The 23,906-nt window shown below is 46.5% G+C and overlaps 1 protein-coding gene across 1 annotated transcript in view; it reads right to left on the bottom strand.

The window, feature by feature from the left end:
* The window catches only part of SCRN1 (secernin 1), a 59,281-nt gene that overhangs the window by 5,347 nt on the left and 30,028 nt on the right, over positions 1-23,906 (bottom strand). Inside the window, exons 3-7 of the mRNA XM_059074357.2 lie at positions 21,237-21,418; positions 13,596-13,798; positions 12,371-12,565; positions 10,021-10,186; positions 620-800 (exon numbers count right to left, since the gene is read on the bottom strand). Of these exons, the coding sequence (XP_058930340.1) occupies positions 620-800; positions 10,021-10,186; positions 12,371-12,565; positions 13,596-13,798; positions 21,237-21,418 (927 nt within the window). The remainder of the gene's footprint in view (positions 1-619; positions 801-10,020; positions 10,187-12,370; positions 12,566-13,595; positions 13,799-21,236; positions 21,419-23,906) is intronic.

Genomic DNA, 23,906 nt, shown 5'->3' with positions numbered 1-23,906 from the left:
TTTGAATTGATGTCTTGTAACTTTATTAATCAGAACTTTGGGTGGAGAAGGGAGGGCTGCACTTTGCAGAATAACTATTTTAAAACTAAACTTAAAAAAAAACTTTTTTGTATGAAAAAATATACATAACAAAATTTACCATTTTAACCACTTTTAAGTGTACAGTTCAGTGGCATAAAGACATTCATATTGCTGTGCAACCATCACCACCAACCGTCTCCAGAACTTTGTTAAAAAACAACACGATTGCATCTTTAAAGTGCTGCCGTTACGTACACATTTTTACCCCTAAAAGTATACAAAGAATTTTCGACAACAGAAAAGCCGTTCTCCTGACTAGTACTGCACGTTTCTGTTATTTGCAGGTGAACAGTAAGTAAAAGAGGGAGATTCTTAGCCCACTGAGTTCTAGAATAACATTAAAAGCAGAGGCTTGGTTTCACTGGGTTTCAAGAGGCTGGGAGGAACAATTACCACCAGCGTCCTAGCAGGGGCCCCGGGAGCCTGGGTTTCTGGAAGCAGAATTGCTGGAGCGGAGGAAGCTGACGAGCTTGTTCACCGCTGTCCGGCCTCCTTTCTAGGGACCCCGCCCGCGCCCGGGGCTCACAGCCAGGCTCACCTCGTCACTCTCCAGGACGGCCCGGGCCCACTCATGGGCCTTGTACAGCTCGTGGCGGCGGTCTGGCTTCTCCTGGAACCGAGGCTCCTTTCTGGCAGGGTCCTCGTCTCCGAAACAGGGAGACTGTGCTTTGGGGACGAGTTTTACATCGTCGACAAAAATGAAAGGCTTGAATATGGACCTGTAGAGAAAGGAGAGGTACTTTAGCCAAACCGAGCCTGGGGCTTGAGGACACCAGAGGCTGCCCTTTCCTTCAGCAAGCATCTCCTGGGCCAGCTCATGGCGGCAGGCGGCTGCCTGCTGGGAGAGACCCAACTGCATATCTTAGTAACTATTTTAGTAGAACTAACTGCCGTTTATAAGCTGCAAATTCTTCTCTTTGCAGCGAGGAGACATCAAAACAGACTGGCTTTGTTCTGGGAAGGCCATGTAAGAGCCCCGTTCGGTCACATGAAAGAAGGCAAACAGACATAGTGTTTTGAGGAAAGGGTGCAATGGGCCACCGATTGGAGCTGGTCTTTCTCCACTGTGCTCTGTGGAAAGGGGCCTCCTGGAAAGGCAGGGTCTGAGACCTCAACCTTTTTTTTTCAGGTTCTACCTTATTTGAAAATGTTTGGAATATCTCTGACAGACTCAAGGTGGGACAGATTAAGACATATGACAAAGAAAGAATCCCGGGGCCCCAGAGAGGACACACCACAGAGGACAGAAGTCTGGTTGTGTGAGGCTGAGGGGATAGTAGGCGGCTAACGCAAGAACTCTTCGATTCGGCTCTTTTGGCACGAGGGATGTCTTAGGGGACACGGCTCTGTGCGGGGGGGGGGGGGGGGGTTGTGCACCTGTGCATACCTGGGGACATTTCAACACATCCCCCCAGACGCGCACACACCCCAAAACAGCCATGTGTCTAAGAAACTGCATCTTGGGATCCCAGGCCAACGGGGTCTGTGGTGACCACAGCTGACAGTAACACTAGAGGAAGAGAGCCTCACTCTCCCTGCTCTGCACCCACAAAGAACACGGCTGGATCAAAGCAGTCCTCCTGGCAGAGCACAGGCCCCTCTGGGCCCCGAGGGTGGCCTGTTTTCAATCACACCACGCGGGCACCTGCAATAACCATTGGAGAGAATGAGACACACACCCACACCCCGTGTGTACGGCTCAGGTTTGGGTTATTTCCTCTCCTCTTAACTGGTGCCTCCAGTGGGTGAGAAGTGAGCTGGGAGGTTGAGTCCCTCAGCCCCGAGATGCCTGGACTCGAGGCGGCCAGAGCAGCCTCGCCGGTGTGCCATACAAACATTTTCACTATGCCACAATCTGCAAAGAACTGGAAACCCATGACCTTTGTACCCAAACTGTGTCCTTGGACTTGAGCAGCATCAGCACCCTCAGGCCCCATCCCCGTCCTGCTGAATAGAACCTGCTTGTTAAGGTCCCCCGGGGACTGATGACCTCCAAGGCTGAGGAGCATGACCAGAGACCACAGTAACTAGGAGTGACCTCTTGGGTTAGTTCCCTGAGGTTGTCAAGGGAAAAGGGCTCAGGTAAAGAAGACAGACCCTGATCACAGCATGAAAGATCGGGCTCATCCTAATTTATTTTGAATATTGAAAGCAGTTGCTCCCAAAGCTGGCGGTACAGGTTAAGGATAAGTGCTGTTTTCTGCAGGTGATGGAAACGCAGGAGACTGGGCCCATCCACCGTGAAGCACAAGGCATAGGCATGTAGGCTGGACCTAATTCCACAAGGCCGAGTCCTCCCAAGGAACTTCCCTCCCCAAGATGCAGGGGAGCTACCTTATACAGAGGGAACACACATTGCCATTTCCTACGGCCTCCTGAAAATACATCCCTCCTCTTCCCTTCTCCTGAATGTTGAATGGGTGACTGTTGAAAGTGAAAGGAATTGATGCACAATTTTAAAGCCTCTAAAGAATTTTGATTACATGAAGTTGAATTCTCCAGTTGGTCATTTGGTTGACTCTGCAAAAGGGCAGTTTGAGGGTTCACTGGCAGATGGTAATGGATCGGGAGAGAGAGAGGAGAGTGGGAAGGAGGGAGAGAGGGAGGGGAAAGAGGTGGAAGAGGGCAGAGTCCAGCATAGAGACATCCAGAACTAACTGCCTCTGTGCCCCTCTGGCCTCTGACAACACAGCAGCCTCACAGCAGGCAAGTGTCCTATCCTCCAGGGCCTGACAGCACTCGGGGTTTCCTGAAAAGTCAGTGCACACAACACACACCGTCTTCTAGCAGATGTGACCTGCAGCTTCCTTGGCCTGAGCTGAGACCCCCCCCTGAGGGACACTGGGCCTGGGCTCCTGCCAAGCACCCCAGAACCTGCACAGTTCGCACCTCCTCCCCAGGCCCAGTGCTAGGCAGAAAGGGTCAGAGCCGGGGGATCCCCTGCTCTTGGGCTTGGAGGCGGGGTGGGTGCAGGCGCAGGCTTAGCCATGGCGAGCCAGGGGAACTGCAGTGTCCAGCAGAGCTGCTGAGCCCGGGCTGCTGAGGAGATTCATTGGGACAGGGGTTCTCCCATTTTACACCGGCCGCAGGCCACAGATGATGTTCACTCGTGTGATGCTACCCCATACAATCCCCCCCACTGCACCTCTTTTCCCTACCCTTCAAAAGGCCATGTGGGAGTGATGTTTTCATTGGGAAATCTGTCATTCAGTTTCTGGAACCTCAGTGCTTTTCTTACCATGCGGCTCAGGACCATCCCGACGCTGGCCCTGTGAGGGAGAAGGATGGCGCTGGTCTTGCTGAGCGACCACTACTGCCTCATGACAGTGGGGCAGGGAACTGGGCTGGGACTCAGAATGGGTGTGTGTGTCCCCTTGTCACCTTTGACCAACTATGGGGACCGTCATTTTCCCTCTCTGTCTCTCACTGGACTGAAAGGATCTCTACGGTCCCTTGCAACTTCGAAAGCTATTGTGTTATTTCTCTTTCTATGTCATGTGGCCTGTGAACGTGTGTCTTCAAGAAGTTCATGCTAAGAACAATCATGGTCTTCTGCACCCAATATACAGGATAATAGCAGAGCAAAAATCAGAACCCTCTATGTGATGGAACTTCAAACCAGTCCACACTCATTTTAACATCAGTGAGAGTGTCTGATAGCATTTCTAAAACAGGAGGGACCATATGTTTAACCCTCCCATCCATCCATTTTAACTTTAAAAATAAATAAGTAAATAATATGACGAGGTTCCCATAATATTCTAAGGCAGCCAAACCTCTCCAAGAGTTTTTTTCCAAAGTCTATAAGGAAATCAGCAACCTCAGCTGCTAAAAACATGAACCATAGATGTGTCTGGTGGTTAAAGGAGGTTTTTTCTGAGATTGAATAAATAAAATTACTGCCAATAAGAAACTGCAATAATACTAATATACCAGGATGTGGGAATTATCTATAACTCAGTCCTGATAATTTATGTCTACATATATCCAGAAAAGGGCAATGTGGATAACTCAGCAGTTTCCAAATGTTCTTATTTCCTGCCAATCCTTACAGAAAATCTCGTTAAAAGTCAAAATAGATGAGAAGATCCTCTGACATCTTCCCACACTGAACCTCACACGGTAGCTTCTTAAATGCCACTTGAGTAAATGTATGCTAATTAATGGCCCAGAAAGAGGCAACGACTTGCCAAGGCCGCACGCCCAGCCAGCGGCAAAGCTCAACTGCCCTCTGGGTCGTGACCACCCCTCCAGGCCCACCCAGCCAGGGCGGTGCCCACTTCATCAGCCATGTGGAGAACCCCCAGAGGAGCCCGTGGGTGGCTCGGATGCAGGCGGGACACGGCTGAGGGAGCTCCAGAAGCTGATTCTACTTCACCCTCAGAGCTGCCTCACAGACTGACCTTCAGAGAAGCCCCCTAACCCAGAGCTCACCCTGCTCACCCAGCCCCTCCACGGCGTGGCGTGACACGCATACAGGATGATAGGCCCCAAAGGGGAGGTGCTTCCACCAGCAAAGGTCGGCCCACCTTCCTCATAGCTGGTTCATGAGGAAGTTTAAAGGTGGCTGAGCTACGCTAAGGGGACCCTGGAGCAGGACAATTAAACAAAGAAAGCCATGAGCAACATGAAAGGGAACCCCACCACTGCACCCGTCAGCTCTTGCTGAGACAAACCGAAGGGCCACGGCACACAATCCGATGACACGAAGCCAGCACGGGCTTGCAAGGTCTGTCTCAGAGTCTGCAGGATTTTAGTCCTGGGTGACACTCTGAGCCACAGCCAAGAAAGGCACTTCACTGGAGGCATCTTTGCCTTCTCTGTCCCTTTTTTCTTTCTAAAAACCTCAAGATGGATGCACCAAGCCAGTGTAAAAAATCTGTTTTCCTCTCATTTGTTTCTTCCTTTGGAAGGGAAACAAAATTATCATGAAAGTCTCTAACATTTTACAATATATCATAATTTTCAAAGTGCTTTCATTCAATTCTCATGGAATTTCATTCATTCAATATGTGTGTAATGCTGAGATCCAGATACTATTCTAAGTACTAGGGATACAGCAGGGCAGCTGTCCCCAGCCTTTCCGGCACCAGGGACTGGCTTCGTGGAAGACAATTTTTCCACGGACGGCGGGGGGTTGGGGGGACGGCTCAGGAGGTAACGTGAGCGATGGGGGGCGGCACATGAAGCTTTGCTCGCTCGCCTGCCGCTCACCTCTTGCTGTGCGGCCCGGTTCCTAACAGGCTGTGGACCAGGGGTTGGTTGGGGACCCCTGCAGCAGTGAACAAGGCAGGGCAAAAACTTCTGTACCATTTCACAGATGAGATGACTGAGGCTCGCAGAGGCTAAGTGCTTTGTTCACAGGCACATTCCTAATACGTGCCAGATGGAGAAGTAAATTCAGATCTTCTAAATCTAAGTCATTTTCCCCCATTACCACTCACCCTTATATATCCCTATATATATACTCATTATGCTACTGCAGAAAAGCAAAACAGTTTTGTGCTTTGGGATTTTGGAATTGAAGTACCAGTGGCCAGCTCACATTTCTGACTTCAAACATGCATGGCTCTGTTTACACTGAAGATGCAGAAGCTCCCTGACCGATGAAGCTGGGCTTATCCTGTGCCCTGGAGTCCCCGGCAGATCTGCTGGCACAGAAAATAGCACAAAGGCTCCTGCTTGGATGAATCTGCTAAACTTTGAACCAATCTGAAAAGGGCCTGGAAGAACCAGTTTCTCTCAACTGCAGCTGTCCCTCTGAATGGTTCATCCATGCATTATCCCAGCTTGACTGTGAGTCACTTTAATCACAGAGTCAAAGCCACATCTGGCGGAGAGCAGAACTTATCCATGAAGGGTGTTTTCATTTAGAGGGAAAGAGAACTAGTACTTGTGGAGCATGGGACACCCTGAGGGCTAGATCCAGATTCTCTGGGAGGTTTTGGAAAGTCAAAACCGTGGGGTATGAGAGAGGAAAAAGACAGTGTTGGGAGAATTGAAAATGAAATCAGAGGGAGTGCTATTTTACACAAGGCCCTCAGCTCTGTGTCTGTCTGTGCAGGCTGTGCCCCACGCTGTATTTACATAGTACACTATGGTGTCTACAGCCCATAACATCATCTCCAATAATGAAAAGGTTCCACTTGTCAGTAACATTTGAATTATCCAGACAAGACGGTCTCAGCTGATGCAATGTAGCCTCTCAAGCCTAGTACCTGGGAGAAGATGAAGAAAACACACACACACACCATGTCCCTTGCATCTCCCCATTCCCTGCCACTAAAGTGGGTCAAACACCCTCTTTTTCCTAGAACTTCCTCCCTAGTTTCTGTTTACCAGGCTAAAGTACACGGCCTAATACAATTAAAGAAATGGGTGGGGAAATAGCCTTCTAATATTTAAAATGGAAAATTTTTAATACTCTCCCCCCTCTTGGTTTATCCATCCTATATCTTGAGTATTTGTGTGTCTTCTCGGATGCAGGGGCCTCTCAGTGGTGAAAATAACAAGCCCTAATTCATGATGTCTGCCGATTTCCACGGTGTAAACATGCCCACTGGGGCCCATTTAAAGCTACCGATGTGATGTCACTGAACACAGGGTTGGGAAGAGATGACATCATCAGCTTCCATAGGCTCCGGCACACCATGAGACTCAGAATTTTACACTGCCTCAAAATGCGAAGCTGGGCTTCCCTGGTGGCACAGTGGTTGAGAATCTGCCTGCCGATGCAGGGGACATGGGTTTGTGCCCCGGTCTGGGAAGATCCCACATGCTGTGGAGCGGCTGGGCCCGTGAGCCATGGCCGCTGAGCCTGCGCGTCCGGAGCCTGTGCTCTGCAACAGGAGAGGCCACAACAGTGAGAGGCCCGCGTACCGCAAAAAAAAAAAAAAAAAAAAAAAAAATGCGAAGCTACCTCTCTGCTCTTTCCCTCTCCAATTCTTCCTATCGATGAGCTTTAACAAGTACTGCTTCCACGTAGGAAATGGCCTCCAAAGGTCAGAACCGGTGCACTGAAGCCAATGAGTGTCACTATATGGATGATCAAGGCACCAGCTGACTCAATAGAATATTAATATGATGGAATTTGCCTGCTCAATAAGATTAATTAAAGGTCTTTTGCATCTCCCACCCATTCTCAAACTCTGACTACTGCATCTGCTTCCAACTCTCAAACTTACATAGTACCTGGTACATATTAGGAGGAAGGGAGGAGAGAAGGGAGGGAAGGAGGAAGAAAAAAAGGGAATGTGAGAACAAGCTATATTGAGAAAAGGATCTATAATTAATGCAATGAGCAAAGAGCCAAGAAGTTCTGAAGCAGACAAACCAATAGTAAGATGATGTCCTTTGGTTTCTAACATTAATTAGGAAGGTAAATAATATAGTCTTCTTGATCATAATCTTTTGCAAGTCCACTGCTCTGAAACTATTTCTTGCAAACATCTCTCTAATGTTTTTAGCATTAGCAGAAGCCGGTTAAAATTTCCCTAATTTTATTACCTAAAAACCCAAGAGTAGGTAATTAACCCTTCCTGATGACAAAATACAAAATGTTGAGCATGCCCAATTACAGAGAAACATTGAAATGTTGAATAGGAGGAAATAAATCTATGACAGTTCTATAGTCACAGTAGGAAATGTAGCTTATTTAACCAGGGAAGATAAAAATGAATGTCTTCCGGGAAGCCCTTAATAGCCTTTAAGGTCTTTTCAATTAATTTAACCATGAATAACTTTCTTTTAAAATTACTTGAAATTTTCCATTTTAGATATTAGAAAGCTATTTTCCAGCTCATTTTTAGAATTATATTAGGCCGTGTACTTTACCCTAGGAAACAGAATTGCTTTATCTTCACATCCCGGCAATCACAAAGCCCTGTCTTCTAAGCACAGTTAGAGCAGCTGTCTGAGACATCAGGAACCAAGGGGGTTGCTGTGGTCATTCTTCAGTTCAACCTGCTCCTTCAAAGGCTCCTGTTCCCTGAAGAACAATGTCTAAATGCCTCGGCAGAGTGTTCCAGACAGACTCTAAATGCCTACATGCACCCCTGCGGGCCGGCACAAAGTGCTCACAAAAGCTACCAGCAAGCAAGGTCAGAGTCTACAAGGGGAAGTCAGACACCAGGGAGGGGAAAGACAAGCCCCAGATCTGATGGATCAAAAAGGGGGTGGGAGTGGGGCCATGGAACCACGCGTTCAGAACTGGAAGATAAAATCAAGAGAAAGCAGCTGGAGTCAAACAGAGGCGTGTCCTGAGAGGTTGCCTGGAATACTGCCCAGAGGGCAAGGCTCGCTTCAGAGGCCAGCAGAGGTCCCACGTTGGGCTTGTGTACTGTGGGGGGTGTGGGGGGGGGGGGCGAGGGGGGCGCGGGTGGAGGAGGGGTGGAAACAGAAACTACAAGAGGATGCACAGTTGCAATGTGTGCCATTCTGTCTCACGCCTCTCTGCCTTTGCATATGCTGTTCCCTCTACCCAGAATGTAATTCCTGCTTTTGGCACCTAACAAACCTCTCTTCCTACAACCCCCAGTGCTCAAGAGTTCTTCCTCTGTGGTTTCCCCCTTCATTGTCTTATCCTGCACACACTTTGTCTCTAGGACCCAACAAGCATAAGATGTGGTACACAGCAGGTGCCTAGTAAGTGCTTGTTGAATGAATAATGAATGAATGAAAAACTAAGGATAGCTTATACTGAATTTAATAGGTCTTGTTAGATCTATTGATGTTGGCAGTAGTGAGGTCAAAGGCTCAGGAAAGGTACTTGGCTCCTCCCCTGAGTCATCAAACAGTCCCTAGCTGGACACTGCCATTGTCTTGTATTCCTGAAACAATAAGGGGAGAGTAAATACTTTCAGCTGGGAAAGGGAAAGAAATCAAACAGCTACAGATTCCCTGGTAGCAGAGTCAAAGGTCTGATACCTGATACTCAAAGGATGATGGTTTTCAGCCATGAAAAATACCAGAGAACCTACTGGAATGGGCAGAGTCTTCTAGACCTCTCCAGGCTGAGGATCAGACTCACCAGACAGATTCCTAAGCCCACCTTAAAGATTCTGATACAATAGGTTTGGGTCAAGGCACCTGTATTTTTCAAAAACTCCCCTAAGTGATTCTGATAATTTAGAAATCACTGGATGGTTGTGTCTAAGCCACTGATGACATGATTTGTGGTGTGCATGACTGAAAGTTACCAAGGAGAAGGGCTGCTGTCTACCTGGTAGATCAGAGATAGTCTTAATAAATAATAGTTAAACCTACTATGCATTTACTTGGATTATCTCATTTAATCCTCCCCAAAAGCATATAACAGTAGGGGCTGGTATTGTGTCCATTGTACAGGACAGACACAAGCTTGGAGAGGTTAAGAGACTTACCAGTTACTAAGTGACAGAGGTGGAATTCAACGCCTGGCAGTTTATTCTAGACGCCGTGTTCTTAAACACTGTGCAGTGCAAGCCCTTTGCTGAAGTGTGTGGGCAGAAAACAATACCCTAAAACACAATGTCTTAGAGAAGAGGCCAGTGCACTTGAAGTGGCTTCAGTGTGCATTGCCTCTGGACCATTCTGTCCCCTAACTCATAGGAACTGGTGGTTTTGATCAATCTTGGGCATTCCTGTATCTTTCTGTCTCACTGGGTCTTATTTATCTTTGCATCCCTCAAATACAGCACAATGCCTGGCCCATAATATATATTAATAAATGTCTGTTGAATTGAAAACAATTTGCTTCCATGATCGTGATGAATGCTATGTGACAAAAGCCAAGAACTTCCCTTCATCACAGCTCTTTGTGCTGCACTGGCCATGGTGAGATGACTAAAAAATGTGACTCAGCTACACAGCAGGAGGTGCAGGAACTCAGTGTGTGATTACTGGGTGAGCTCTCAAGGGAAGCACACGCTGGCCACCTGTGTGACTGTGTCTCAGACAAACCTGGAAGGATCTGGGGTCCCAGTGAAGTAGTGAATGCATGGCGAGCTTCTGTTCTGAGGCAGGACAGACACTACACTGGCTGTGGTAAGGAAAGACTCGGAGTCTATACAGACTCCACTGGCTTTGTCCCGTAAGATGTCAATCATAGTCTGCACAGTGATGCTTTCTGTAAAGAAAAGAGAGAGAGAGGAGGCAAGCTGGAAACAAAATCCATCAGTCCCTTCCTTTTTTAGTAACAGAACCCCTGAAATTACAGCTGGGGACAGAACTGCCCAAGTAGGGACTATATTTCCCAGCTTCCCTTGTGGCTAGATGTGCTCACATGATAGATCCTGACCAACGGGAGGTGAGCAGAAATTATATGGGCAACTTCCCCATTACATCCATAAAAAGGAATGTTTGCCTTTCACTTTTTTCCCTCCCTTCCTGCTGGCTGGGAGATGCCAGTGAGTGGACCACAAAAGGAAGTCACGTGTTGAGGCAGAATAACCCACCCACCCTGGACTGTCCATATACATCTAGACTGTAACATGGGAGAGAAATAAATTTCCATTTTCTGTAAGCCACATTTTTCTGGGGTCTCTGTGTTGCAGCACTTAGCAATTCCTCAACTAGTACAGTATGCAAGAGAATGATATTCATAAGAAAGTATGCAATCTATGCAGTGCACCCAGCAAGCTCTCTGGTACAATCTTGCTGGTTAGAGTCAATACTATATTTGGAGAATGACCTCCCTGCAGTGGGAAATATACTCAGAGAAGTATTTAGAATATTTAGAGCCATGGGGACTATTGGCTCTGACTTCAGATAAACAGACTAACAAATCTTTTACTACACAGGATCCTGATTCTACGTTTTCTCCCTCTGTTCATAATTCATTGAAACACTATTTTTTCAGTGTGTTCACAAAGGTCAAATCAGAGCATCACATAGAGAAAAGGTGCCTTAAACTTCACTACCATGACTCACATCCTCTTTGTAAGTCTCTATGAGTAGAAGTTTGAACCTTGGATAGTTGAAGAACAAAAGGACTTACTGTTAACATTTTAGGTGTGATGAGGTTCAAACTTCCTCACTGTTTCATAAATGAGTTTACTGATTTAAACCAGGATCCAACAGGTTGATAATGTCTCTTAAAACTCTTTTAGTCACTGTGTCTTATTTTTCCCCCTTGCATTTTATTTGTTGGGCCATTTCTCCTGAGTTTCTCACACTCTGGACTTTGCAAGATGGACTTTGCAGATGGTGTTTTGAATATTTTCCTCCATCCTCTGTATTTCTGGTAAACCAGTAGCTAGATCCAGAAGCTTCATCAGATTTACGTTTGATTTTGGCAGGACTACCTTACAACTGGCATTATATACTTTTACCAACCTAGGTTTTTTAAGTTAAAAACGTTTAGGGTTTCTTATAATGTTCCCATTTGTAAATGCATACTTTCTTACCTTCCTACCCAGAATATATTAATTAAGTTCTATAGCAGAAGTCCTAAAGCGTTCTTCTAGATTGAGTCAGCCAACTTTTTCTTAAAGAACCAGATAGGAAATATGTTAAGCTTATGGGCCCTGTAATCTCTGCCATAACTTACCTGTCGCAACCGCTCAACTCTGCCATGTAGCATGGAAGTAGCCATAAGCAACAGGTAAATAAATGGGTGTGGCTGTGTTCTAATCAAATTGTATTGACAAGACAGGCAGCAGCCAACAAGTTATAGTTTGCCAACTCCTGTTCTAAATTACCAACGGCAAATGTAAAATGTGGCCACTGTGTTTATGTGGAAGGGTTTTCCACTCACACATAAAAGTAACAAGCTATCCAGTCACCCACATTTACCTAAACATGGATTCTGACTAAGTCAATACTGGGTGGAAGATAGAGGGTTCATGAAAGGAATTCAGTTAAACCATTTGACTCAACAAATGTTCACGGAACAAAGGACCATAACAAGCCTCACAAGGGGATCCCAAGATGAGTAAAAGACAACACCCCTGATGTCAACTCAGCAGGCTAACGGGAGAGGAAAATATATGAAGAAGGTAAGTCAAATATACAAATGCTGAGGTATAAGCAAGGCTGGAATAAGTATCAAAAAGACAAGCATAATGACATCAGCATTTAAGGGAGAAACAGGAAAAGGAAACATCCACGATGAGAAAGCATCATGTAAAAATAAATGCAAGTTGCCATCCTGCCTGCACAGAAAGGACTTTAGCACAAGTCGGTCTCTATATACAAGGTCTATTCTCTACCCTTCCTCTCTGCTCATCCTCCCAAGTTCAAACAAGGTCTCTGAAATAGCTGCAAGACAAAGGGTATGAGAGGGAGAATTGTAAGGGATACACTAACTTACCTTCTTGCTTTTCTAAGCTGTCTTTGCCTGAACAGCAGGCTAGATGGTCATCAGCTGGAGAAAAAACTTCAGAAAAATTGAACTCATCCTCTCCCGTCCACCAGCCCTGACTCTGAGCATAACTCCTGAGTTCAGTATGCTCTGCGTCGATCTTAGTCGTGAGCGAAAGCTGATTGCAAATGCACTTGACTCCCTCTGTAGAGAGTGCAAAACCCAGTTATTTAGAAATAGACTTACAAAGACTTAATCAAGAGATGGAAATTTACAGGGCATCTCTCCCCTGCAACTTGACTCTTAACTACAGGGAGGAATGGGTTCTGTTTTTGAAGAGAGAAACAGATGATCCTTGGTTCTCTTTTAAGATTTCCCAGGAGGTGTGACCAGTCCTGACACATTTTATCGCATTTTCAATGAGCAACAGTCACTTGATCTGGCGAACTAGACCCCAAGCATTTACTGCTCACGAGAAAAGTGAAAGGTGCTTTGAAAGAGGCACTGTGCTACTAACGAGACTCATGACCGTTGCAGCTCCAGACAGCCCTCCTCCTCAATTTAGTCTCACTCCACCTGAAGGAACAGTTTACACTACTGCCCTCTGGTCAAATATATATATATATAGTTTTTTCAAAAATAAAATAAAATACGATACTTCTTCATTCAAATTATTGTCAGGTCCCAACATTTAGAAAAACACAGTAGCCCTGATAATGAATTGTTTTACTTATTTATTTATTTAGGCCACACTGCATGGCTTATGGGATCTTAGTTCCCCGACCAGGGATTGAACCCCGGGCCCCTGGCAGTGAGAGCACGGAGTCCTAATCACTGGACTACCAGGGAATTCCCGCTCATGAATTGTGTTAAATTAATGGAATGTGCGTGCAAATATACGTGTGTCTGGGTGCATGTGTGTGCACACGGGTGTGCATGAGGTTGAGAAAAATCTCTGGGACTTTGTCGCTGTAACTAAGAATTGGGACCTGCCCCCAGGCAAACAGTCAATATGAAACGTCAGGAGTGTGCTTCCCAAGCATTGACATCCTTCACTCCAGGCTCAGGAGACCCCCGTTCCTCTCTAGAAGCAGAAGCCCAGAAATGAGAGGCATTCCAGAGCCTACACATGAAGCACAGAGGGTCTGCAACAGCAGCATGACTTCTCTGAGTCCAGGTACCATGGCCTCAGCTTTTCCTGTCCTCGAAACTCTCCACCGGCCACCCCACTCACCTGTGATTCTCTCCGCAGCCCAGTACTTCCCCACGGTCTCCAGCACCCAGGCTTCCTCACTGTCCACGATCAGATATGCACTTTGGAAGCTGTGGTAGGAGTTTGCATCTTCATAATAATTCCCGCCTTGCCCATGTTGTTCCAACAAGGTGACGATGACATCTAAGGCTTCTTTAGCTGTTGCCCCTCTCTCTAAACCAAGCCTGAAGTAAGAACACCAGAAGCATATACCTCTGTCATTTCTCACCACCTCATTATCAGCATAGGAACCAAAGGCTGGGACGGGGCTGAGTTATGAAGAAACGCCAACGTGTGTAACTATGTTAAGCACACTCAAGACAATACGCAAACCGATAAACAGCACTTGAACTCAGACACACAACTGTCACACATTCGGCTCAAAATCATGGGGGCGTTTTCTGTCTTTGGATGCCCCCCTTGCATAGAGAGACAGGAGTCAGGAGCCCAGTGGCTTCTCCCTCTTGAAAGGAAGCTCGGCCACCTCTCTTTCTCTTTTCTAATTCTGACTCCCCTGGAGCTGGTCAGCTCAGTTGCAGCCCTTAGCAAGAACCCCCCTCTCTGTGGCTTGTTCTCCCTCCTGCCTCTGGGCAAAAGGAAACCTCTGCCCAGTCCAGCCTTGACCTCTATTATTCTACACCAGATATTCCGATTAGTAATAAAAGTGCTCCACAGCCAGCCATTGTCCTCTGTGCATATAATTTACTCACGATCTCATTAGCAATGGGCGGCTGGTTCGTACACGATCAGTCCTTTTTCTACATATTCTCCTACCTATCAGCGCACCTCTACTGGTGTGGCTTACAGCTTCAGCCATCCAAAAGGATATATTTCTTTCAAAGTGAAACAGCAGTCCCCTCCCAGCCCTTCCAATCAATAGACCCCTTAAAGCAGGCACAGACTGCCCTCTGTGGGACCCTGAGCAAGTTCCATAATATACTTGAACTTCAGTTTTATGTCACCTGTAAAATAAATACCTACATCACTGAGTACTATGAGGATGGGTTTTAGGAGACAATGAACATGAAAATACATGGCTCTAGGGCCTAGCACCAAGTACGTGATCAGTAAGTTTCCAGACATAGCACACCGTGACAGAAAAACAAATGACTCAGAGATAAAGGGACCTCAGTTCTAATTCTGGTTCTGCTATCCACCGGGCGTAAACTTTCCGAACCTTGATTTTCTCAGCTGTAAAGTGAAAACAGTACTACTTCCCTCTCAGGCTGATTTGAAAGAAGATGGCAGGTCATGGGTGCCCGGCAAATGTCTATTTATTCATCTCTTCGTTCGACTTGTAATTCTGGTGGCAGAAGCACAGAACAGGGCAGTGAGCCTGCTAAGATGATAGCAGAGGCCAGTCCTGGGTGAGTTTTCAACTTGAGATGCAATCCTTATTAAAATTCACCCAGCTTGATTCTTCCTGAAGGGACGTTTCACTGTGCTGCCGGATAATGCAACTCTGTGCTCTGGTCTTATCTTTGCAAGAGGCTTATTTTCGTAGGTAATTATATATCAATTCATTTGGCATTTCTCAATTTAAGCTTATTTAGGGAGACTTGGTGACAAGGCAATTCTTTGAGAAGCTGAAGCCTGAGACTTCATGGGAGTGGTAAAAGAATAAACTTGTTAGAAGATGGAATTAGTGGACTCTTCTGTTGGTCAGTGCCATCTTCTCCAAAAAGGAGTAGAGGAAATAAGTGCTCACCTTACCTCGAGGATCCACAGCAAACAAGTGTGCTGTGAGTACCTCTCACAGCCCAGAGCTGGGCACACAGGAGGGGCCCTGCTTTCCACAGGTCCCTGGTGGCCCCTGGTTACACCGTCTAATGTATGTATTCCAGGGAGAACCTCGTGCCCAGGGCCTTTGCAGGGCCCCAGCTTACCCGTGCAAATGTGTGCTAGGAGCCTGTGAATACCCAGCCGGGGCAATACTGCCACCTCTGGAAGCTGTGACTTCTCTTGTGCAGTTTCTAATTTACTCCCCTGCTGTTCTGCCTGTTTGGGTCCCACGCTGAGATCCCAACACACGTGCCCTCCCACACTGACTTTGATGCCCTCTGCACAGCACCTGCAGGGGTGCCTCAGCCCTCAGCCACAGACACGATTCTGATTACACCCCTCATGCCGGGACCATGGGGAGAAGATACGCCTTTGTCTCACCTGACCAGTCCCTTGCGGTCTCTCTGCCATGGGCTGAGAACAGGACAACTGCCAGAGCTGTGAATGACCGCGGGTTACACCCTCTCCGCCTGAGACTCAGAGGTACAAATGAGCCAGGCTATGGTGACCCAGGCCACGAATCTCCCGACACTGAGGCCTGTTTTAAAGCTCTTCATGACAGTTTCCCCTCGTAGATGAGGCAGATTCATCTGATGCAAAATGAGAACAGAGCCTTGCTGGCCCCCATGCCTACTTTCACTTCGGGTGCTACACCTCATTATGGGCTTGACTGGGGCAGGAAAAGGGATGAAATTAACTGGGCCAATGTTAGAGTCTCGCTCTGACATCAACCTTCAGTGCAATTCAAATCCTTCCGAGTGTGTGCTTGGTCCGGGTTTTTCTGGGTCTTGGAGTTAGATGCTCCCAAATTCAGATCCTTATTTTTTATGGGAAATCCCGGAGAAAATCCCTCTTTGGGGCCCGTGACCTTTTCAACAGTATGTCAAGCTCACTGTGCCCATTCCTGAAAGGTTAACACAGCTCACTAAGGAAGATGAGCACCGTGTGAACTCCCCTAATGCAAGCCCTCGTGTTTAGAAACTTGGCTGGCTTGTCTTTCTGACACCTATGTCTCCATTGATTAGGGAGACCTCTGTGCCTTTGAATCCCAATTAGGTAAAACTAAGTTCTAACTAGATTTACCGTGGATATATAATCACTGCCCTGGGGAAAGTCATGAAAATAGTCAACTCCCCTCCCCTTTTAGGGATGAGCTTGGTGTTCCTATAGGGATGCAGATGCAAATAATCTTCCTTCTCCCCCGCAAATCCAGGGGTCTGCAAGGCCCCTCTTGGTTCATGATTTTTGGGGACATCGAACGATTCCCAGACTCTAGCCAGAGGGATAGAAGCAGGAGGGGGAAAAGTAGATGCTGAGGGCTGCACTGATTTGGAAGAAGGATGTGGGAAACCTTTTGAACTAACCTCCATCTCTTGGTATCCAGAGCTTCCTGGCTCCTGGGAAGGAGAAGTAATCTGCGATCTAGTACAGACAGGGATCGCCTTCCTGAGGGGAGCGGGCCCCAGGCTCTGTCGAAGCCTCGGGCGAGTCCCTTAACCTCCATTTCCTGTCTACCAAACAGAAGTAATCAGACCCACTTCACTGGATTGTTGTCAAAGTTAAATGAAATATTCTGTGCAAAACGCATCACACAATAGTGTTCGGGAAATAGTAACTCTAATCCACAGGTTCTTTCCTCCTACAGACATTGGCTGGGCCCCCTTTCAGGTCACCTGTGAGTGCCCACACTCCTCACAACCTAAAGACAACCCTTGGCCCTTTCCAGTGATTACCCTGGCCTCTTTTCAGGGACTTTTGTGTCTTTTGATATGCTCAGGGTCTGATGGAAAGTGTCCAGAATTATAAGATGCTCTAAAATATTGGGATGGACTGGGTTTTAGTGACAAAGTTAAACCCAAACCGAGCAGCAAAAGTCAGTCTACAGAGAAAGAAGAGAACAGAGCAGTCATGCAAAGGGAAGAAGAGGCGTGAAACACTGAATGAATGCAGTGACGCACTGGGGCCAGCTGTGCCAGCTCGGAGCAGACTGTCCTATATCAAGAATTTCGATCTAGTTGTTAAACCATGGGTAGCCTGAAATCGGTCATCGTGGGAGTATTTACACCATGGAAACTGGAAAAGGCTGCGAATCAGAGCGCTGCCCCACCCCAGCCCACCCGGGTCTGGTTATTAAATGTGTACCAGAATGCCACTGATGAATGAGTTCTAAGCGTTTTCTAGTTCTCATCCAAGAGGCCAAGATGCATTATCATGAGAGACAGACCTTGGATTGTAAGAGAGCCCTGACCTCCAGAAAATAAATTCCCATCTTTTTTTTTTTTTTTTTTTTTTTTTTTTTTGCGGTATGCGGGCCTCTCACTGTTGTGGCCTCTCCCGTTGCGGAGCACAGGCTCCGGACGCGCAGGCCCAGCGGCCATGGCTCACGGGCCCAGCCGCTCCGCGGCATGTGGGATCCTCCCGGACCAGGGCACGAACCCGTGCCCCCCGCATCGGCAGGCGGACTCCCAACCACTGCGCCACCAGGGAAGCCCTAAATTCCCATCTTTTAGGCTAGCTCCATTCAGCTTCTTGTTACTTGGAACCAACCTCCTGAAACACGCAAAAATGCAGTATATGTGTTTATTTGCCTTTTCCCGGGAGAAAGGGATTCGTTGACAGATTCTCACAGAGATCAGTGGATCGAAAGTAGCAGATGTTACTTAACATCATAAACATAAACTGAAAATGAAATATAAAAACAGTATTGCCTAATGCTTGAATTCCCACAGCAAACCTCTAGGAAACACATACAAATTATACTTTTATCTTAAACTCAGTGCCCAATAAAGTGCTACCAATGTTCGCTTAACATCCCTTTGGACTGAGGCTGGATTTGACGTGCTGTTGAAAAGCACAAAAGATCAGAATCCATAGAGGGGCAGCCGGCCCTATATAATCTTTGAATAATCAACCCCAGGTCTAGCAAGCACTAGAAATAGAGTGTAAAATGCAAACAGCTTGCTCTCCCAGGAGTTGTCCGGGAAAGAATTGGCATCCAAGCACAGCAGACAAGCACGGACAGAGGAAGTAGTGATCCCTCCAACAGCAATACCTTGCAGATACTGAGCCCAAATTGAGAGAACACCGCTCACGGACTGAAAGATTCCTCTAGCGCACTGGTTCTCAATGCTTCGTGTGTATCGGAAGCACCTGGAGGGCGCGTTCAAGCACAGATTGCTGGTCCCACCCTCCAGAGTTGCTGATTCAGGAGGTCTGTGGTGGGGACCCAGAATCTACATTTCAAACAACTCTCCAGGTGATGCCAGAGCTACTGGGTCACCAGCCACACTTTGAGACCCACTGCTCTGGAGCCTTGCTACTCAAACAGTGCTCTGTGGCGCTTCGGCACCCATCACCTGGGAGCCTCTGAGACATTGATCTAGGAGGCCTTCTGGCTCAGGGGTCACTTTTAGCATTCGGTTAGTATGAACTGGCCCCTCACTATCTGACTGGGCTTGGCTGAACTGATCATAGCTTGTATAAAGCGGAGACCCTGAACTCACAAAGAGCCACTCAAGGTGCAGACACCTGCGGCAGGGGCCTCTTCACACACCTGCTCTTTTATTGTCATAACTGGACATGGGTGGCCAGGGAAGGAGTTAAAGTTAAATGACTATGGTTAAATTCACCCTATAATCTACTCCTGACACTTGTTAGTGTCCAGACCTTGGTAACTATCACAACTCCAATTATGTGCCAAGTATATCTTCTCGGTCTACATCCCGCAGCGTTGTACACCCAGGTCAAAGGTCAAAGGTATCTTCTTCTTGAAGCATTCTTAAACAGACTCAGTCCACTATCATCTCTGAACATCCAGGGGTGTTTGCTGAGGGCCTGGGATTCTGTGCCATTCATGTGGCTACAAATCTCAGATTGCCTTGAGACACACCTCTCCTTCTGTCATCTTAAATTGGTCTTAAAATCTTGCATTGCTCAATTTTCTGTCTTCTCCCTGCAACCAGACTAAAATCTCTTTGAAGTTTTTGAGCTTCTCCATGTGCCCACAGAGTCTAGCACAAAGCAGATGCTCAGTAACTCTCGTTGCCCTATAGGTTGATGAACTTGAGAAGATACATCAGAGGCTTTGAAGAAATTTTTTTTAAAAATTCTTTTCCATCGTCCCTTAGAAATCAACTGTTTAAATGGTGGTATTTGCCAGTTCTATAAATCCCCTGCCATAAAGTCAATGATAACTCAAAATGCAAGGCTATGAATGAGGCACAAAAGGGACATTATTTTTCATTGTTAGCTCTTCATTTTTAGGATTTCTATTAAGCACGGGGGTAAAAATGCTGGGACAACTGTCAAAACATAAGCTCACAACTTGTTGTTATTCTATCCATTTTATTCTGTTGATCAAGAGAAAACTGATTATAAATATAAGGCTTTTCCCTCTTTTTCTCCAGCTCAGGGAACCTGCTCCTTCTGAGTTTATAAACCAGGAAGCATAAGGAAGGGTGAGGAAGGTATAAAGGCAATATGGCATCAAAGGGGTGTCACAAACAGACCTGTCCATCAGCTGGAAGAAGCTATGGGCCACGGAGGTCTCTGTGTAGATGTGCAATTTCTCCCTACAAAACCTACAAAATGTAAAAACCTCTATTCCTTTTTATAGGATGTTACATGTGGGAAGCTCTCTGGAGGTCACCCAATCTAGGCCTCACATCGGACAAGTGACAAGTATCCACACTGAAGACCAAGACCTCCAGCCCCCAGCCCAATCCTCTTTCAATCATGCCATTACTCTACTGCAATTCAGTATTTCAGAAAAAAAGGAAGCCATTTCAGAACGTTGTTTCATTCCCACCCACCGTCTACTTTAGTCATTCTTTCCAAACTCAGTCGTTGATCAGCCACTACATGCCAGGCACACAACCCCTAGTGCTTGTGACACAGTAGTGAACAAACCGACAGAGACCCCCATCCTGCCCAGCTTACACGTCCGCTTCGCTCTGTTACACTGTGGCTGGAAGGGGAGGGAAAGGAAGAAAAGATAACCAAGACTTAGAGGGGAAAGGAGGGAAGTGATTTCCATTCTTTATTCCTTTATCTTTTTTTTTTTTTTTTTGCGGTATGGGGGCCTCTCACTGCTGTGGCCTCTCCCGTTGCGGAGCACAGGCTCCGGACGCGCAGGCTCAGCGGCCATGGCTCACGGGCCCAGCCGCTGTGCTGCATGTGGGATCTTCCCGGACCGGGGCACGAACCCGCGTCCCCTGCATCGGCAGGTGGACTCTCAACCACTGCGCCACCAGGGAAGCCCGTATTCCTTTATCTTTTATGTATTTGTATATATTCTTTTTATTTTTATATATTATTAGATAGATACATTTCAAAGACCATAAACTTCATGCATTTAAAAGTGTAGTTCAGTGGTCTTTAGTATATTCATAAAGTTGTGCAACTATCACCATAATCTAAATTTAGAACATTCCAACACCCCCAAAAGAAGCACCATATCCATTAGGAATCACTCCCCATCCTCCACTCCAACCCCAGGCAACCACTAATCCACTTTCTGCTTCTATGAATTTGCCTATTCTGGAGATTGCATGTAAATGGAATCACACAATAATGACCTTTTGTGTCTGACTTCTTTCACTTAGTATAACGTTTTCAAGATTCATCATGTTATAGCAGGTATCAGCACTTAATTTTTTTTATTGCTGAATAATACTCCGTTGTAATCTATTCCTTTTTCCATCACCTCCAAGTTTATATCGAAAGGCACACGTCTTCTTTGGAGGGACTGCGTTACGAAGTATGAGGTTTGGAGGGAGATGAATCCCATCCCCACACCCCACCTGTTCTGGGCAGTTGTTTCAAAGAATCACCAGGCAGTACCTGACCAGATCCATCCCCAGTAAGGCTTCCGTTTCAGCGGCTGGCTCTCTGGCGTTGATGGCTTCATTGGCTATACACACTCCATGCTCATTGGCTCCCATTTCTGCCCCCCAAAGCCAGGCAGGTCTGCTTATCACGATGGCATGGGTCCTGGGAACTTGGTCGATTGAAATGTAAGTGCACTAAAAAATGAAGACAGGAAAGAAAGGGCCATCACCTGTCAGGTACCGCTTAGTTTTCACCTTGGTACTTACATTAAACCACCACATCGGTTACAAACAGAGCCGAGAAATAAAAGGCCTTGGGAACGCCCAGACTTAAGAAACACCACACGTCTCAAAGCAGCTCAAAGGTTTCCACAGTGAGTTTCAGTCTTGTCACTCACTCAGTTTTCTGTCTCTTTGGTTCAGGCCAATCTGCGCATAATGTTTACATCTACAGCAGTCCATCTCCTCGAACCAGGTATTCAAGCAATCTCTGCCCTGCATGTTCTGTATCTAGCCATTTCAATGGGCACAGATGGCCACCAGCCTTTCAAACAAGCATAGCTATTTATTTGCAAAACTCCTTCTAGATCAGTGGTTTTCAAACTTTTTGAAAGTCACAGAGTCCTATCTATAAAAGAAACTTTACCTAGATGCCTAATGTAGAAAGCAGATAAAAGGAAAGATGCTTTGTCTGAAGAAAAGAGGTCCCTTACGCTTCCTGCAATGATCCCTAGGGCTCCCTGGAACGCAGTTTGACAACCCACATGATTGCTCTAGTGGTAGAAAAGAGAAAATGATAGTGATACTTTACATTTAACTAACGCATTAAATGTACACTCTCTTATCCATTGTGCTTCCTGGTCTGTCCCATGTGATTCCCACACTAAGCCCATGAGGTGGACATATAAGGAAACAGTCCCAGAGAGGCCTATTCCTAACTGCTGTCACAACTGCAGTACAGAACCACCTAGAGCTGTGTCTTACCTTCTCCAGGCTGCCGTGTCTTTACCTGGAAAATGAATGAGCTAATCTAGATCAAGCTACTTCTTCCCAAGTATTGATATTTTTAGCCTCAGAACACTTCCTCCACACAAACTCTTACATAAAAGCATAAAGACAATAAAACTGGTCAAAGTGTACTGAGGTGAATGGAAGAACAGATATGGGACTGGGGATAGATAACTCAGAGCCTCCCCCGCCCCCCCCATGCCGGGCGCCCGGGAGGACTCGGATAGAGCAGTTGGAAAAGCACTGAACTAGGCGGCCCACAGGAGCCTCCTGACGCTGACATGCTAGCAGTCTATGACACGCATACTCTTCCCGTGGAAGCTGCAGTATGGAACTCAGGGCTCGAAATTACACAGAGCTTTTTAGCTCTCAGGGGAGAATTCTATCAGCCACAGCAGCCATTTGCATTTTAAATTGGGCACCTGAAAGCTCTGATCAACTGCAGCCTTAGATCTGTTTTTTGATTCAAGACCCACTTATATGGACTGAATGCAGCCCAGAAAGCTACTCTGCATTGATTTTCCATAATCTCTAAACCTCAGGTAAGAGCTGAAATGCACACTCACTGGTCACGTGACATCCGTACCTTCACAATCCACCTAAGGTATTGCTCTGCACTGGGATAAATGTTATTTCATTTGATGAGTATTTGTAAACTGAAAGCTAATCAAACCCAGAGGTTGTCAAGAGACCTTTGAGTTTTTCATGGCAAATTGATACTAGAATATACTCTTGAAATGTTTTCCCCTATTCAGTTCCCAAAAGTTATTTATTGTTTTAAAAAAATGATTCTTTTACAGCAAAAAGCTGGCCAAAGCAGTAAACAAACTACGGTCCTCTGTGCTCTTCTAAATGGAATTGAAGTTTATACATTAGAATTGTACTATTTCATGCAAAAAGCAGCATTGATCAATATTTTCCAAAACCCCTGTACCCATTGAGGTCCAGTGACAAACTCTATCTTGAAAAGACTAAGTAAATGGGGAAGGAATCTCAGATTCTTGTACGCGGGCCTCTCACTGTTGTGGCCTCTCCCGTTGCGGGGCACAGGCTCCGGACGCGCAGGCTCAGCGGCCATGGCTCACGGGCCCAGCCGCTCCGCGGCATGTGGGATCTTCCCGGACCGGGGCACGAACCCGTGTCCCCTGCATCGGCAGGCGGATTCTCAACCACTGCGCCACCAGGGAAGCCCCGGAATCTCAGATTCTTAAGCACAGATTTATCATAAAGGATTTTTTTTAAGGACAGGAAAAAAGCAAAATAGGAAATGAGCTTTTTATTTGCCCTCAAATTCATTTTGACACATTCGTTCCCATTTCACCAATTATCTACAGAGCACCGACCACACACAAGGCATTTCACGCTAAGTGCTGCTGGCAGATAAATCAGTGAGGAGGCCCAGTCTCTGTCCCTTCAGTTGGGAAAGAAGGAGAAGGCACATACACATACGCAGACTATATGATCACAGGTCAACTTCAGTAAGTGTCACTGAGGCCTGTCTGCTTAATATGCACTGCATCTCGTCCCCTCCTCCCACCTTGTACTCTGATCAACACGATTCTGCTCTTCCTTTTCCCTTCCCCATTCCATGCCATTTTGACCCTTCCAAAATACTTTATGTATTGTACGTGCTGTTCATGTATGCTATCTCCACCAGCTAGAATGTAAGCTCTAT

The sequence above is a fragment of the Kogia breviceps genome, chromosome 9 (assembly GCF_026419965.1).
Source record: "Kogia breviceps isolate mKogBre1 chromosome 9, mKogBre1 haplotype 1, whole genome shotgun sequence".
NCBI classification, from domain to species: domain Eukaryota; kingdom Metazoa; phylum Chordata; class Mammalia; order Artiodactyla; family Physeteridae; genus Kogia; species Kogia breviceps.
The sequence above is the reverse complement of the archived record's forward strand: the minus strand, read 5'-3'. Positions and strand labels throughout refer to the sequence as shown.